Source organism: Gekko japonicus, unplaced genomic scaffold, assembly GCF_001447785.1.
Source record: "Gekko japonicus isolate JY-2015 unplaced genomic scaffold, Gekko_japonicus_V1.1 scaffold649, whole genome shotgun sequence".
Taxonomy (NCBI): Eukaryota; Metazoa; Chordata; class Lepidosauria; order Squamata; family Gekkonidae; genus Gekko; species Gekko japonicus.
The window spans coordinates 805,462-822,618 of record NW_015167555.1 but is presented as its reverse complement, the minus strand read 5'-3'; the positions used below and the strand labels follow the sequence as shown (position 1 = coordinate 822,618).

Below are 17,157 nucleotides of genomic sequence, written 5' to 3'. Positions count from 1 at the left end.
CTGTGCTGGGAAATTTATGCAAAATGTTTTCTTAAAACATGTATAAGTTTTACTAGCTGCCTCAGTTCCAAATTCTAAAGGCACATGGGGTGCTGTGTAAGAGCACTAGATGGGCTCCACCAGAAAAAGAACAGACTCAATACTGCCTTATAATAGATGACACACTGAAGCTGAGTCTCTTTGTGAAGCTTTCAGTCATGATTAGCTAGATATGAAGACTCCGCCCCCTAATCATGGGAGCTGTTTATGGCAACTGCTGATTAGACATTTTAGAATGGGATATTAGGAAAACAAACCCATTTTTCCAACCTAAACCTAGACAAAATCCACAAAAAATACTATTGACGAACCATCAGCTGGTGTTTCAGTAGTTTAAATATTTTCCCATGATATGAATACTGTAATAAAAAGGTGAAAGTGAATATTTTTAAGCCAGTTGAAAGCCAGAGGTGATGAAGGTTGGAAAGGATGAGGTTGTCTTGCCTGCCCTTGATGGGCTTTGCTTACCACTCAATCATGTGAAGAATATGAGGATTTTTGCTGATGGGTAAGCAGGTTGGCACAGTTGCTAGAAGTGCCTTATTGCCACTGGAGCCCAACTAGTTTCTGCTTTTAGCCCAACATTATGGAATCGCTTGCCTGCAGAAGCACAGAAGTCTTCTTTTTATTAAAGTTTAGAAAGGTATTTTTTTGTAGAGTCTCCTAGTTTTGTAGAGGCAGGCCTAGTTTTTTTTGCTTTGGCATACTGAAGGATGCCTTGAGTCTTATATGAAAGACAGAATACTTTTAATAAACAACAGAACAAAAGTCTTGTATATGTGTTTTCCCCCAAACCTTAACAAGACCGTTTGCTTTCTATACCCAAGGCTATTCATTTGCTGCTTCAATGAATTTTCTCAGTCTTGCATGCCAGTTGCCTATTAAATATTTTATACTGGGGAAAAAATAGCTAAGTCTGGTTGGAATGTTCTTTTCCGTAACAAAATAAACTCAAATGTCTTCAGTTTTGCATGACCACGTACCATCAGTTGCCATTTTTCGTGACTGCCCTGATGTTGTAGTTAACCTGAACCCAGCTGGCAGAGTTTCTGAAGAACCAGGCATCATGCTAATTCCATGGACTTCTCGTGGAGGAAATTGTCTTCGCCAGGAAGAGCCACGCCTGTAATTCTTGTCATCAGTCTGTTTACAAACAAATTTTATATTTGACATGCTTTGTTAAGTTCTGTGATCTTTTCAAAAGACTTTTTGAAATGCAGTGTGATGCAGTCATGTATTAAACTAGACTGGGGGAGATCTTGCTGCAAATCCCCACTCGATCTTGGGCTGTTTTCTCTTAGATTAACATAGGGTTGTAGTGAGGATATAATGGAGAAAGGGAGGTTCATGTATCACTATTCACACAGTAGCAACACACAATCCCTTAAATGGATTTTATTTGTTAGCTTTTCAGACATTGTCTAGTTCATGTGTTTATTTTTATTTATTTATTTAGGGATTTTTATTCCACCCTCCTCAAACGGACTCAGGGCAGATCACAACAAATTGGGCCAAAGACTCGTTACAATAAAATCACATTAAAACCATAAAAACAATATACAATAAAATTGGTAGCAGCAATATAAATCTGTTGGGGCCACAATGTGGAATCAGATGGGCCCTTTCAGCAGGTTGGGAACTAAAGTAGGGAGGCCAACTGAGATGGATGCCCACAGCCTCAACCAAAGGCCTGGCAGAACAGCTCTGTGTTTGCAGGCCCTGCAGAACGATAAAAGGTCCCACAGGGCTCTGATCTCACGTGGGAGCAGAAAAAGCCCTGACACTGGTCAAGGCTAAGTGGACATCTTTTGGGCTGGGGGGTAACCAGTAAAAAGTCCCTCAGATATGTCAGTCCTAGGCAGCGTAAAGCTTTGAAGGTTAATACCAACACCTTGAAATGGACACGGTACTCAACTGGTAGCCAGTGCAAGTGGCACAATACTGGCCAAATGCATGCCCTCACAGGCGAAGTTTCCGGATCAGTCCCAGGGGCAAGCCTGCATAAAGCAAGTTACAGTAATCAAGTCTGGAAGTGACCCATTGCACGGGTCACTGTAGCCAAGTCCTGAGGGGAGAGGTAGGGGACCAATTGCCTGATCTGACGGAGATAGAAAAAGGCAGACCTGGCAACTGCGGTGACCTGGACCTCCATAGAAAATGAGGCATCCAGGATCACCCCCAGGCTCCTCAACTTCTGGGCTGGTACAAGTGGCACACCATCCAGGATGGGCAGCCCAATCCCCATCCTATCACCCCCACCCAACTTACATACAGGACCTCTGTCTTAATTGGACTAAGTTTCAACCGGCTCTGCTGCAACCAACCAGCCACAGCCTCCAATGCTGGGGCGGAGTTCGGGCAGCCATCCAATAACAGAGTTTTGGGTGTCATCCGCATATTGATGACACCCCAATCCAAACCCCCAGACCAACTGGGCGAGGGGGCTCATGTAGAGCTTAAATTACTTAGGCGAGAGGATTGCCCTCTGTGGCACACTACATTCAAGTTGATGTCACAGGGAGGTCCTCTCGCCAAGCGCCACCCTCTGTCCCAGACTGAAGAAAAGAGGAAAACCACTAAACGGCAGTCCCCCAAACCCCAATGTAATCGAGGCGGTGGAGCATAAGATCATAGTCGACTGTGTCGAACACTGCCGTCCAATCTAACAATAACAGCAGCGCCGACCTGCCCCAATCCAGGTGCCTCCAGAGGTCATCCGTAAGGGCAACCAGCACTGTCTCCATCCCATGACCAGGGGCCAACAATCAAACACTTATTATGCTACTATTCATAATAGTTTATTATGCTATTATTCATAATAATTATTTTAAAATAAGATTACTTACTTCATCAAGTCGTCTGTCTGTTCCCAGTGCCAACAGGTTGTTGTATTCTCTCTCCAGGATTTGCCGTGCCTATATTTAATCAAATCAAATAATTGAAGTAATTAAAAATAGTCCCAAACCGTATGAAAAATTAGAACACATAATTGATTTACTTGCCTGTGTATTCTGTGTAGGAATCTGCAACAATAAAGCTAAACTGCCATAATCGAAGTTATCATCCAGGGCAATGAGTGATCCATGCACACCACTTTCTAAAACATTGTTTGCATATTCTCGTAGTCCAATTGCTTGTATCCAGCGTATGACTCTGTCATTACTCCAAACCAACACATCTATAAAAACAGGGAGACAAGCATTTTCCAACTGACTGAATATTCAAGTGAACTAAGATATACAGACAGAGCTTAACCATTTATGCTCTATTATATGGCATTTGTAGTCTGTCTATATTCCATCTACTGAATTAACAAAATAGATATAGAAGAAATACTGGAGATTTGCAAGGGAATCATAATTCCTTGTGCTGATATCTGGAATTATTTTGTTCTAAAGAAGTGACTTTAAAAAAAAGCATAATGGCTAGATAAAATTTCTAGAACCAAACAAAGGTTAGTGAAGAAGAGGGCCAATATTAAAACCTATCTAATAAAAGTGGGAAAAGATACATGTATTTATTAATAACAAATTTTAAAACATATACAGGGGCCCATTTACAACAATTATATATAAAACATTACAATACCAAGGGCTTAAAAGCTTGACCTTATGCGTTTCGGCCAAATAGGCCTTCCTCAGAGGTCATATATATGTGGCAAAATGGCTAATACATATATTCACATACACACAATCAAGAATATATACAAAGTATAAATTCAATAAGGACCATAAAGTAAATTGCTGTAAAAGATAAAAAATAGAAAATTAAACACACATATTTTTACACCAGGTTATTGAATTTCTAATCTCTATAACCAATCTATAAATATAGACCATAAACTTACTTCAAAAATAAAATCACCAGGCACAGGGTCAATATGCACATAAGGCCTTTAAAGTGCTATCACTGGCCCTCTTCTTCACTAACCTTTGTTTGGTTCTAGATTCTATTGTTAGGTTCAGTTTTTTCCCCTTTTTGTTTCTGCTAGATAAAATTTCTAGACATGTCTTGTGTAAGGAGTAGGACTTTATTATTACTTATTATTATCATAAAGCTCTAACCTAAGCATGCAGACAGACAGATGTTATACATCTCCCTTCTGCTTACTGTAAAATATTAGTTATTAAAATGATAAAGGAAGACATTTGTATGTAGAGTACTGAGGGGAGCATGAAGAAAATAAAAGGTAGTTTGCATACTTTTATGTTACAAGACATATTACGTTGGTTATTTGTTTATATTTTTAAATCCCCAAAAGGATATTTTTATTATTTTTATAAGACTAGAAAAACTACAAAGAAAATATGAGGGAAGGGGACTACATCTATGGATAAAGGAAAGATAACCACACTAAACTAAAAACCCAAGAGGAGGAGAACATATCTGTGTTAAACTAAGTGTTATTAATAAAAGTGTTAGTACAACAATATACTTGTAGAGTTCTTGTTTGTCTCAGCTTCAGTATTATGTTAGTTGTTATGAGAGAACTTTCTGAGCATCTTCTTGTTATTTACTTCAAAAGGCAATTTTCAGAGTCCTTCTGCCTTTACTTCGGTTTTCTATCTCTGAAATCATATGTAACTTTTGTTGCACCCGCACCTGTTTCTACAGCAGAGTCCTCATCCCAGAGGTAGCAGTCACTTGATTTGGATTCTTCATCTTTGGATTCTTCCTCCCAACTGACGTCTCAAAAATTCCTTGGCTTTAAAAATGGAGTCAATCTTTTCTCTTTTGTCATTAATTTTAAAGATGACACCCTCAGGGATCGCCCACCTGTACAAAATTCCATTAGTTTGAAGAAAAGAAATTAAGTCCTTATAGCTTTTTCCCTTTTGGTGAATTTCCAATGGAATGTCTTTTAAAGTTTTAATGATTGTATTCCCCAGTTTCAGTGGAGTTGCTGAAGTCGCTTTTAAAATAGCATCTCTGGTCTGTCTTCTTGAGAATCTGACCACAATTTCTCCAGGCAGGCTATTTTTTCAATGTAATTGGAGTAAGCCCTGTAGGCAGTCTCCATCTCTTTTACTACTTCATCCGCTGTTAAGCCTATTGCTGGAGCGATGATCTCGCTGAGTATCTTCCTCAGATCCTCCTTTTCCGATTCAGGAACTCCCTGGAATCTGAGAATCATATTGGCTTTTTCCATTTGTAGCTGTAACAAACGATTTTCTTGGAAGTTTTGTTTTGTTTCAACTTCCCCCATTCTTTTCTTCATTTTCTTGTTTGTGGTCAGTCACATGCTCCACCTTCTTCTCCATTTCTGCCGGTTGGAGCTGTTCTGATGCGAAGTTTTGATTCATCAAAGTCAGTTGCTGGTTAATACCATCGAGTTGCTCCATCACCGGCTTAAGCATATCCGCTAGCATTTTCATGACGTCTGCTCCCTCTTCCGGTTTTGGGCTCTGACTACCCGCCAGTTTCATGACTGGGTGAATGCAGTACCCCAGCTGATCCTCTCTTGAAGCTTCTTTCCTTCCATTTGGTGCCCACAATGGATTTCCTACCTAATGAAGTAGCTAAGGCTACTGCCACCTCTTGATAAATTTGTAAGGGAAGGGGGCAATTGTTGTTTTTTTACAAAACTTATATCACACCTTTTTGTTCCATTAGGGCCACCAAAGTGGCTAATGAGCTGATCCCAAACTTCTGAGAATTCCAAACTTCAGCTGCGTTTCTAGTTAATTTTTTTAACCCATGTGTGGTATATTGTCCAGGGATCATTTCCAGCCAGAACGAGCTGGGATGGTGTTCCGGCAGTAACAAGCCCAGGAGCAGGCACATGCGGTGGCAAGCCCTGCCTCCAGCTCCCAGCAGCCCTCAGTCCGGCCAGGGGGAGTGGGAAGCAGTATGTGCTGCCTCTGCCCAGTGGGAAAGCTGGGGAAAGCCTGAAGAGAGCCCCCCCCAGCTTTCCCTGGCCCGCTTGATGTCAGGGGATGTGGCATATGCAAATAAGTTATGCTAATGAGCTCCTGCACCGCTTTTTCTACAAAATGGCCCCTGATATTGTCCATATATGAAATACATTTTCATACCCAGCAAAGCTGTTTTGCAGTGAGAGTATTTGGAATTCAGTCCATTAAATTATCAATGATGACATTTCTATGAACACCATTAGGTAGGCAGGGCCGGCTCGCCCGCTAGGCGAATTAGGTGCTCACCTAGGGCGCGCCAGCCCTCAGGGGCACCAAACTGCGCCCCGCCCCCACCCCCACACGCCAAAGAGCCGCTGCTGCGCTGCGTGCCCCTCTGTGGCGGAGCCAGACTACAGCCCCGTGGGCCGAGGGCGGGCTCCCTTGCCTTCGCCGCCTGCCCTGCCATGGGGGGGAGTGGCGGCGAGGGCGGGCTGCGGTGTGGGTGGGAGCCAGGCACCGTGGGATTGGCGAGCCAGCCGCCTGCCTGCCTGCTGGAGTCCAGGCTGCTGCGGCAGGGAGGCGCACTGAGGGCACTAATCTGGAGCCCGGGTGGGAGAGCGGGGGGCTGCAGAGGAGGAACCCAGCCGGGGTGACCCTGTGAAGGACGGGGGCGCTGCAGTGCTCCGGGGGGGCGACACGGTGAGTGGGGACGGGGGACCTTCCAGTGGGAGGCGAAGGCGCCTCTCAAGCTCCAATGTGGCAGCACTTTGCTCCTGCGGTGGACACGGTGCGCATGGATGTCTGTGCATGGCGGGCGGGGGGCATGTGCTTGCCCGCGCAGACTACTCTCCCAAACCAAGCTGAAGCCAAGCACCCAGTTCTTCCCTGGAATGCAGTCTTTCCCAAGCCGCTCCTCTGAGCCCAGCACGAGACACACGGAACTCTCGAAGGGGAGCAAAGAAAAGGAAACTCTCGTTAACCTTCATTTCCCCCCGAAATCTGGGTTGAGGAGACAGGAAACCAAATGCGGGCCTACGCAAAGTCAACAAGTAGCTCGCTGATTCCCACACTGCTCAAAAAGAAAGGGCAGAAAGCTGAAGAGAAATCCCACAAACATCCCCGGGCCTTGCAAAAAATAATGGCGGCTCCCCCGCTTTTCTTCTTGCACAGCCTTACCCCTCACAGAAGAATTCGACCCGCTACAAGCTGAAGGGGGGGGAGTGGCATTATGTGAACTGCGCCTGCATGTCAGGGCGCTCAATAGGGCGAAGGCGGTGGCGGCTGACTTCTTAAAGGGGCCCACCTCCTATTCGAAGAGATGTGTTTCCCATCGAGTCTGCAGTGATCGGTGCTTATCTTGAGATTTCCTTCCGAATGCATATTGCTCAGGACTGCAACCCAAATGTACTGCATAATTTCTGGGGTTCAGTAGAGCATATTCCCACGTGAGAATGTTCTGTAAGGAATGAAAGGAAGTGGGTCGAATCGAGTGTGCTGGTGTTTTTAAAATCTGGGTTTTTGAGAGCGAGGCTCAGCGGGTCTACTCAGAAGCAAGTCCCATTTTATTTAATGGGGCTTACCTCTAGGAAAGCTCTCTAGGATTGTAGCCTTTATGAGCTGATTTCAGTCCTCCTCGCTGATATTTAAATTAGTGATAATTTAGGGTTGCCAACAGCTAGGGGGGAGTGAAATCCCTTGCCTCCTCCGCGCCTCCCCTCCGCGCCGGGGGCGACACTTCAAGCTTCTCTCCCTCCCCGCAGCAGCTCCTCCGGGTGAGGCCACTTGAAGGGGGGAGGGGGCTCTCAGAGCAGGGCAAAGCTGGCCAGGTGTCCCCCCCTCTCCTTGGAAGTTGTGCGGAGTGCCCAGGAGGCAGACGTCACCGGGTCTTCCCCGTCAAGTTCTGGCCTCGGGAGGAACTGGCGCGCCAACCTCTGGCTTCACCTCCACGAAGAAGGTGCGCTGCCCTCGGTCAAGCCGTGTCCCAAACTAGCAGGAGGGACTCCGGGCGAGTGTCTGGCTGCCCCGCAGGCCGTCTGCAGTGAGTCCGCCCTGTGTCTCCCGAGTTGGCTCGGACTTGGTGCCCAGCGGGCAGGCCTGGCTTTACGCACCCGTGCTGAGCCCGGCGGGGAGCCGCAGAGAGGCTGGGAGTGTTGGAATTGCAAATTGCTCACACTTCAGTCATTACAGAGTTAATACTTTTAGAGCTAAAATATCAACCTGAGGAAGTAAAGAAAGCCAGAACGATACCCAGAGAAAGCCTGTTACAAGACTGGCTCAAAAGAGAGAATAACATAACACCACTAGTAGTCACATATATCTCTCAACTCAAAACAGTTCAACATATCATCAAGACTTACAGCCTCTACTGGATAATGACAGTTCTCTTTCACAAGCACGGGTGGAGCAGACCTTTTCTTGCATGCAGACAGCCCCCCAATCTTAAACAATTCCTCACCCACAATAATACACCACCTAACTTGAACATGGACACTGGTACCAGAGCTTGCAATAAACCCAGATACCAACTTTTGCTGCCACATACACCCAGACAACACAATCACTGGTCCTAACAACATCAAACACACCATCTCAGGCTCATTCACTTGCTCATCTTCTAACATTGTATATGTCATTAAATATGAACAATGCCATTCCGTTCTCTACATTGGGCAAACAAGTCAAAGGATAAATGGACACAAATCTGACATCAAGAATAACAATACTGAGAAACCTGTTGGAGAACACTTCAACCTTCCAGGTCACTCAATGTGTGACCTCAAAGTAGCTGTTTTATTGCAAAAGAACTTCAGATACAGACTAGACAGGGAAATTGCTGACTTACAAGTTATTATAACACTCAGAACAATGGAACCCCCAGTACTTAACAGCAATATTGGTTTCTTATCTCACTACATATGTTAACCTCATGCAGTCCTTACATCTGTATTCTCACCAATCCCCCAGAAGGGCTATACATCCTCTTTATTTTATTTCTTATCTGAAATAGTAGATTGGAATGTAAAGTAATGACTAGTAGAATGTAATGTAATTTGGAATGGTAGATTGGAATGTATTTCTCTGGCCTGGGGACAGAGGAGATACACTGCACAGCTAATTGCCCCACCTCAAAGGAAAGGACACTGTAAGGTCACCTCCACGCTTGAGAGGAGATGGATGGAGCATCATGGCAGGGTCTCAGTTAGTTACTCTCAGCATTGCACAATTATGAAAGGTACATCTGCCCATCAATCTCCTTCACTATGTTTCCCCCCAGAATTAAACCCATACAAATGGTAACCATATAAACTAAGCTTGTTATTCTTGTTTTGTCCTTTCATCTGTTAAACATCTTCATTATGTTGTATTCTAATTTGCCGCTTACTCTCTACCTATATGTATGGACTGATAATTTCCATTTCAATGTATCTGAAGAAGTGTGTGTGCACACAAAAGCTTATACCTTGATTATAACTTTGTTGGTCTTAAAATGCCACTGGACTTGAACTTTGTTCCACATAAGGAATATTAAGAGATCAGTAGACTGAAAGTTCAGAAGGCAAGCACTGTGAGTATATCTTTGTATTAATTATTACCTTTTATTTCATGTTGACTTGCTTCTCTTCTTCTTTCTAGTTCTTTTCTGTCATAATTCAGTTTCTTTAAACACATGATTCCATACTGTAGACTTGTACTGTCAGTTAAGGGGGGGGGGGGACAGCAAAAAGGCAGTTAGAAATAAAATCATTTCCTGAATGTTAAAGGTTCTGTGGTGTAGGTGTGTAAATGTTTAAGAGAACTGTTGTTATGGGAAGAGGTGTATATAAGTCAAATGTAGGAAGTGGGAGTGAAAGCAGCTGTAGGAATGTTTTAATTACTATTTGGCTGAGACCAAATAGTACAGATTTTGGAATTTGACTTGGAGGCATCATTGAACATACCTAACAGGTTCTTCCTAACACATTTATGAATACTGAACACATTTTGTAGTTTACCATAGATTAAAAATTAGAAGCAATGATATACATTTTTTAAAATAAGAGTACTTAGAAACAGCCAGCTTGATTTAAGTTTGCCAGTCCTATGTCTTGCACTGTGAAGAAAACATCCTGCGTAACTTTGCTTACTTTATTTGTTTGAGCTTACCGATGAAAGCTATCCACCATTTTTAAGTGTACACGGAGATCTTTCTTTGTGAGGTGGTCTAACATCCTTGCATCTACCAAGCATTCCATAAAGTAACTGCGATATTGTGGTAATCCCAAACTGGGAAGCCACTCATTACCAATCCATTCATGGTTCATGTCACCATAAGCCAGAGTCTATGGGGGAGAAAAATTAAGAGATGGTACCATTAACCATTCTCAAGAAGACAATTTGTAATGTTTCAATATTATTCTAAGTTTCAGATAATACATCCAAATAAGACAGTTAATTACATGAACCACATAAGGCATTCTTAACCTTGCAAACAAGGTAAATGGGAAAAAAGGAAGAAATACATAGAAAAATTGGACTTACCAGCGATAATTTTTTTTTTTCTGGCAAGGGAAAAGATGGCATCCTGCAATAATGGAGAACTCCTCCTATCTACTTCAGGAGGCAAAAGACTTCCAAAAGTTTCTAGACCCTCCTTGGGAGTAAGAACCCTCTCAGTTTCAGAAATTCCCACAATTCAACTATAGAAAACAGACGGAGCTTGCTAACACTGTATGTTATAATGCTACTAAACAGAGAAGAAAGAAGTACTGAAGAGAAAGTATCCCCATATATTTAATATTCTATGGAGAACAACCCTAACCCTTGTCTATTGAGCTGTTCCAGGCCTGCCAACAGATGGGTAATGCTGACCTTCAGAGAAAATTCCTGGGAACTACTGAACTCTCTGGACTTTTTAAAGGCCATGTATTATTTTCCAAGAAGAAAACAAAGGCAACAGCAGTAAATGGTCCCCAAAGAAGCATAATTATTTATGCTTAACTAAGACATAACAATCAGGAAAGGGAGGAAGAAAGCCTCTCAAAACAACTGCACCTCAAGAAAAGCAGGAGAATTTCCGTGAAGTCGGACCAAATACTCAGAGCCCTTCTCCTTCCAGTGGAGGTTTCAGAAGCCTCTGGAAGTCTCACCTCTTAAAGTGAATAGGAAGGCTGTTCCTCAGTACAGGAAGTCATCTGGCCATGATCAAGAATATACATAACAAACCAACTTTGGGAGGTCAGTGAACAAAAAAAAAGGAAGTATATCTTTTCAATTTCTCTGCAGTTACACCCCTTTAGTCAGCAAGGTTTGTATTTAGAATAGAAGTAAAATTAGAAGTAAAATCTGTCCTTTTGAGGACTGAATGGTGAATAAACAGAAACCATTCCTACTTATACGAAATCTGGAAAACTCTCCCAAAAACAGTGAAAACAATGTGATGATTTGTGGAAAAACAAGAAAACTGTCCACAGAAAACCTACTGCGACAATCCTCTTTGGTGGGAACATTTGCTGACTCTTCTGATTGGAGGATGCCTGTGTATCTGTTAGAAGATTTGCTGTGTTACACTCCTCACATCATTGCCCCTCCCATGAACCTAATGCAACTGTGAAAAGCAAATTGAGGAGTGCTAAAATTCGGGTTCCCAAGTACTTACCGTGATCCGGTGGGGGAAACACGCTCCCCGGCCGGACCATTCCTCCCTGTAACACACCATGCCGTCGCCAGGAAGTGATGCTGGGCGACGCTCTGGCAATGAGACTGAAAACTTGATGGTACCATTGAGTTTCCAGCCCCATTGCCAGAGCGTCGCCTAGTGTCATTTCCTGGCGACGGCATGGTGCGGCATGTCTGTTGTCCCCACAGGAATGATCCTGCGAGGACGTCTGTGTCCCCCGCTGAGTCACGGTAAGTATTTGGGAAGCCTGGCTAGAATAATGATAATTTTCAATGGTTTCAGGAGATTGCTACCTTGTCACTTTTAGCAACTGGAGTCTACATACATACATTCAAGTATAGAGTGATATTTGGTTTGTACTTTGGTTAATTAATTTTATGATGCACAGCCACAAAGGACTGTGGATCTTGTTAAGGAAACAGAACTCCTAGAATACTAAATGGCTTTAAGACCCACACAATTACAAGACATCAGAATAAGTTTTGATTTAACAGCTTTATGAAACTAAGCACATTTGAAGAGGGCTTCCCTTTAGTTACAATACTCAAACTTTCATTTATCAGAAGATTCATGCCACACTGGCTAGTATTTGGCTCTGCATTTACTGAAATGCAGACATTACCAGGCATGAATTCCTTTGCACTTTCATTGTTGACACCCTCTTTTCCCAAGATGTATGTCCTTTTCCATCAAAACTGTCTTCCTGTTCTTAATTTCTGGCACACTTTTCAGACTCCCCTCTTTCTCCCAGCTTTCAACCATATTCAGCAATCTTTATGGTTTATATGGGTGGTTGTGGGGAGAGAATTTGGGTGCCAAAATAGAAAAGTCCCTGTGTCTGATGGCCATCTTCCTTCAAAAAGTAAGCACAGTTTCCATAGATTATGTTAACTGGGAGCCTCATATGGGGAAGGAGATATTTTAAGAAATCTGGTCCCAGGCTGTTTAGGGGTTTTACAGTAGTAACAAACACTTTGAATCATGCCCAAATGCAAATCAGCAGCCAGTGGGGGCACGATATGTTCCCTGTAACTTGTGCCGCCCAACAATCTTGCTGCCAAATTCTGAGCCTTCTGAAAAAAGGTAGCATCACAGAGTGCATTACAGCACTCAAACCTGGGTGGGAACATAACATGAACAAATCACTCTTCTCAAGAAATGGCCACATCTGGCACATTAGCCAAAATTGGCTAAGGGCACAACATGTTGCAGAAAAAGATCTTAAGCCTCTGTAAACACAGATCTAGTAGCAAAGCTGCTCTGTTAGAGACAATGCAACACCATATTAAACCTTGAAGCTTTTATTATTGAGTTAAAATATAATTAGTATAAAAGCAACCTTTATACTGAAAAAAAGGAGACCACTGAAATATTCCTTTCTAGATCATTAGAGCCTTCTCATTTGCAGAAATGCTGGCAACTTCCAATACCTCATGTGAACTTATTGTTAGCTGTACTGGGAAAGCGTTAAGTGGAAAAACTGCATACCTGAGCCCAACTTCCCTCCTCATTGTCTTTCTGGAGTGTCAGAAGATGGCCATTAGTAGCGTTAGAAAACAAAAGAAATACAAAATGAGTAAAAAAGGCAAAATGGGCACCTTTGGAATTCAGACACGTGATGGTGGTGCAACCACAAAATATCAGGGAGTGAAGCTATGCATAACTCTGATAGTAACACTTCAACATTTCAGATCGATATTCTGCTTAATAGGATGCCTTTTAAAATAAACACATTGTTTTAAAGTATTTTCTTGTTTACATACAGTTTACCTTCAGTCATCCCATGTGGATCCTTGTGCTGTGGGGGCAACTGCTGCTGAAGAATTTTTTTTGAATCTGCACAGCCAATCAGAAGCCCTGCTGAGCAGAAGTCCTATTTGGCCCTGCCCACTTTCTAAAAATACTTGGTGGGTGCCAGGAAGAGTGTTGCTGGACACTACATTGGGGACCTCTGGTTTAAGTTCAGCTTTATTAAGATTAAAGTCAGGCAAAAGCAACTTTACTCCTTGTGGAGATATCTCATCCTATAGCTACCCTATATAAAATTTACAGTTTTCAGAAAATAAATATGTAATTTACATTCTGTTGGTACTCAGTTAGCCTAAACTTACCCAGCTAGTACAAAGCAGCTGTGAGATTAGTTTTTACTAGTTTGATTTGATCTTGACACTCAATTTAGGGCATAGGAAGCTGCTGGATGGAAAACATTGTGAGCTCTTAGGTGAAAGGACAAACAAACTGTGGTGACTCCAACTGTATCTATCCACCTTATTTCCATTGAAGGATATGTTAGATTCAAGGAACTAAATTCTCTGTATTCTCCTTTTCAAAATCCAGTCTTGTTCTTTTGAAATACTTAAGCTAGCTGAGCAGAATTCCTCACCTGCATAAAATGGAAAGCCTCTAGAGTCTGTCTTATTATACCTTATACCCCAATATACCTCAAGATGGCCAATCTAATCATTGAAGAAAGAGCCATTTTGTGGCATTTATGGCAGTGACTGAAATGTTTCACAATGTCTGACAAAGCAGCCAAACTGGGAATGATAATTGCATCTGATTTTGAAATTCAGGCATTCGAAACTTAATTGGTTGCAAATAGTGTATATACATTAAGCAGTGTGGGAAGATATATTTATAGATATGGGAAAATGTAAGCCCCAGGTCAAACAGATGCAAGTTAAGAGTAGAAAAAATGAATGTTGTATCTGAACATGAGGAGAACTAGCTTTTCAAGAATACTTATTGGGGGAAATGTACAGGCTAGAATTAAAAAATTGATGAAGATATCTGACAGCACTGCAATAGTATGATTATTGTAATCTAGTTTCTTCATGAGAGAAGAAATAATTTTTCATCCGGATTGTTTAAAATATTATCAGTTTCTGCTGATACAACCATTTAAAAATGTTAGTAGTTTAGGATCTTGAACTGCATCCTTAAGAGCTTGTGTTTATTCCAGGGTAAGGTTATTCAAAGTTTATTACGGATTGATTGGGGTTTATTATTGTTTTAAAAAGCCTACCCCCAAACACATGCATTCTCATGATCACCTAACCATAGCCAACCACCACCATGCCCCTGGGATTAGAGGCATATTTTTCAAGTTACAGCACTCATCTTACAGGCAGGTTTTAATACCATGTACTCCTCGTGAGAGGGAGGGCAGGAAGGGTTGCCTCAGTGCTTAGGTCTTGTGGCCCTTTTTTACATGGCCAGGGAAATGCTGATCACCACTTTGGGATCAGGAAGCAATTTTTCCCCAGGCCAGTTTGGCTGGAGGTCCTGGAAGTTTTTTTTTTTTTTTTTTCTTTTCTGGGTGTGGAACAGCAGTTACTGGGTGTGTGTGTGTGGGGGGAGGTATTTGTGAATTTCCTGCATTGTGCAGGGGGGATTGAACTAGATGACCCTGGAGGTCCCTTCCAACTCTATGGTTCTATGATATTGATTATTGCACTAGCAATACAGAGATATTATGGTTTATAGTGGTTTTGCAGACTGACAGTAATGTACCTACAATATTTATTGCATTCTAGTGTACTTAACTATTATGTTTAAACAATGGTTGTACCAAGAAAAAAATAACTAGGTGTTTAAAGTAGGAGAGACATAAAATATTATCAAAATTAGAATTTCAGGAAATCTCCTAAATAACATTTGTTACAATTTTTATGTCTTTTAGCACAAATTATCTGAAATTTCCTTATATGAAATTTATTGGAGTTTAAACAAACACTGTTTTTATACCAAATATGCAATTTAATATGCAATTTACCAAATATGCAATTTAAAGTCAGCTCAACAGACAGAGCAACAATATATAGAATAGTATACAGTTGTTATGTAGCTTTCACTTTTAGTCATACAGCAAAGTCAGCGCATTTTGGGATTGAAATAGACAAAGAAATTGTTATTAATGGAAAAAAAACTAACCGTTTTGGCTGGAGCTGCAAGATTTTCCATTTCTTCATGGGTCACCCAAACATTGCCTGAGGGCTATTGACAATACCCACAGGGAGTCAGGTAGAATCCGCATTAGGTAAGCAGTGTTAAAGAAGAAAGGCAGCAACACTGTAAGTTAACAGCATACAGCATCACAATGAGCACAACCACATCCTTGCCTCAGTTGAGCTGCAGCTAGAGACAACTTTAGACAGCCACTTTTCATCTTCCTTTGTTGAAATGATGAAATTTGGCTTGTTCTGATCTGGAGATAATTCCAGAGAGATAGCCACATAAGTCGGTTGCAGCAAGAAATAACCAGGAGACTTGCAGCACTTCTTCAAATGCAATGGTGGATCCTTGCTTTGCAATTATTTTATGCAGGGGTATGGAGACTAAACAAACAGTAGGGACTAGGGGACATGAAATGTAGGAAGCAACAGTTGAAATATAATCAAGCACAATTAAAACTCAATCAAGAAAAATGCTCAGACCCATCACCAGTTACACTAAGCTAGTTAACACCTGTAGTGAATGGGGAGTCTGAGGTTTCTGATCTGAAAGAGATTCTCTGAATATCATTAAGTATAAAGAAATGTCACAATTTTCAGATCCATCAATTACCACTTTGGTCAGATGGGTCCCATTTCAGTAATTAGGTAAACTCTGTGCTTTTGAGTCCCATAGTCTACATGTGTGGGGCATTATAGCTACTGCAGTTATCTCCTGCTGACACACACACAAGTAAGAGGAGCCAGCATGGCAGCAATGTGACATGCACAATGTAAATCTCCTTAATTACGCATGGCAAGCAGGCACCTGCATACAACCCCTTCAGTGAAAGTACACAATCTGGCACCTTCCCTATATTCTCTCAGCTTACCCTTTCTGCTTCTCATAGAACACAGAGCTGCAGCAGCTCCACTTGACAATAAGCATGAACAGTACTCCTCTCTCACTCTCTCTCTCTCTCTAAAAGAGTGATTGCATAAAGAGAGGAAATGTGCTGATTTGATTTTGGTCTACATTCTGGATGGAGCATCTTCATGCATGCCAGATAAATGGTCATTAATAGGTCAGACCTTACCCTACTTTTATATCTATTTGGGGATGAAACTTTGGAATGGAAGGTCATTAAGGGACACGAAAAATAATTCTTCAGAAGACACATGAAAGAGGGAAAATTAACTCCAACAGCTCATGATTGGAAAAGGTTTGTAAGGAAAAATGGGTTCACTCGGTTATATCTCCTAGACTGGAGAGAAATTTTCTATTGTTAAAAAAGGGTTGATTTGTTTTTCCATGGATTCCACTGTACAACATTGCTTTCCAGAGCAACCACTGACATTTTGCTTAAAGAGAGTTTGGAGGAGATTTTTGAGGGGGGGGACATTTTGGGAATTTCAATGGAAGGAAAAGGAGTTTCAAGCATACTAGTAAAATTACTTTGCGCCCCCCCCCCCTCGGTGATTATTTAGAAAACTAACTCCAGTAGATAACTGGATTTTTTAACACGGTTTTAATATACAATAATTACTTTCCAGAAAATATATTGAAACGTCTACAATTCTAGTTTCAAAAAATGGGAATTTAGTCAATATCATATATTCCAGTCTTTCATTGTGTCTTATGTCTGCCTCATACATAATTTATTTCCTAGATAAG

General features: G+C 41.8%; 1 protein-coding gene across 8 annotated transcripts in view; it reads right to left on the bottom strand.

The window, feature by feature from the left end:
• Nucleotides 1–17,157, bottom strand: part of PPFIA2 (protein tyrosine phosphatase, receptor type, f polypeptide (PTPRF), interacting protein (liprin), alpha 2) — a 414,803-nt gene that overhangs the window by 941 nt on the left and 396,705 nt on the right. For 3 of the 8 annotated variants that reach the window (XM_015413721.1, XM_015413720.1, XM_015413722.1), the window contains 8 exons: nucleotides 15,484–15,546; nucleotides 13,039–13,068; nucleotides 12,955–12,970; nucleotides 10,038–10,215; nucleotides 9,488–9,585; nucleotides 3,042–3,217; nucleotides 2,886–2,954; nucleotides 1,023–1,182 (listed from right to left, as the gene is read on the bottom strand). In XM_015413721.1, coding sequence (XP_015269207.1) covers nucleotides 1,023–1,182; nucleotides 2,886–2,954; nucleotides 3,042–3,217; nucleotides 9,488–9,585; nucleotides 10,038–10,215; nucleotides 12,955–12,970; nucleotides 13,039–13,068; nucleotides 15,484–15,546 — 790 coding nt within the window. The remainder of the gene's footprint in view (nucleotides 1–1,022; nucleotides 1,183–2,885; nucleotides 2,955–3,041; nucleotides 3,218–9,487; nucleotides 9,586–10,037; nucleotides 10,216–12,954; nucleotides 12,971–13,038; nucleotides 13,069–15,483; nucleotides 15,547–17,157) is intronic. The other 5 variants (XM_015413717.1, XM_015413718.1, XM_015413724.1 and 2 more) reach the window with 3 other exon arrangements.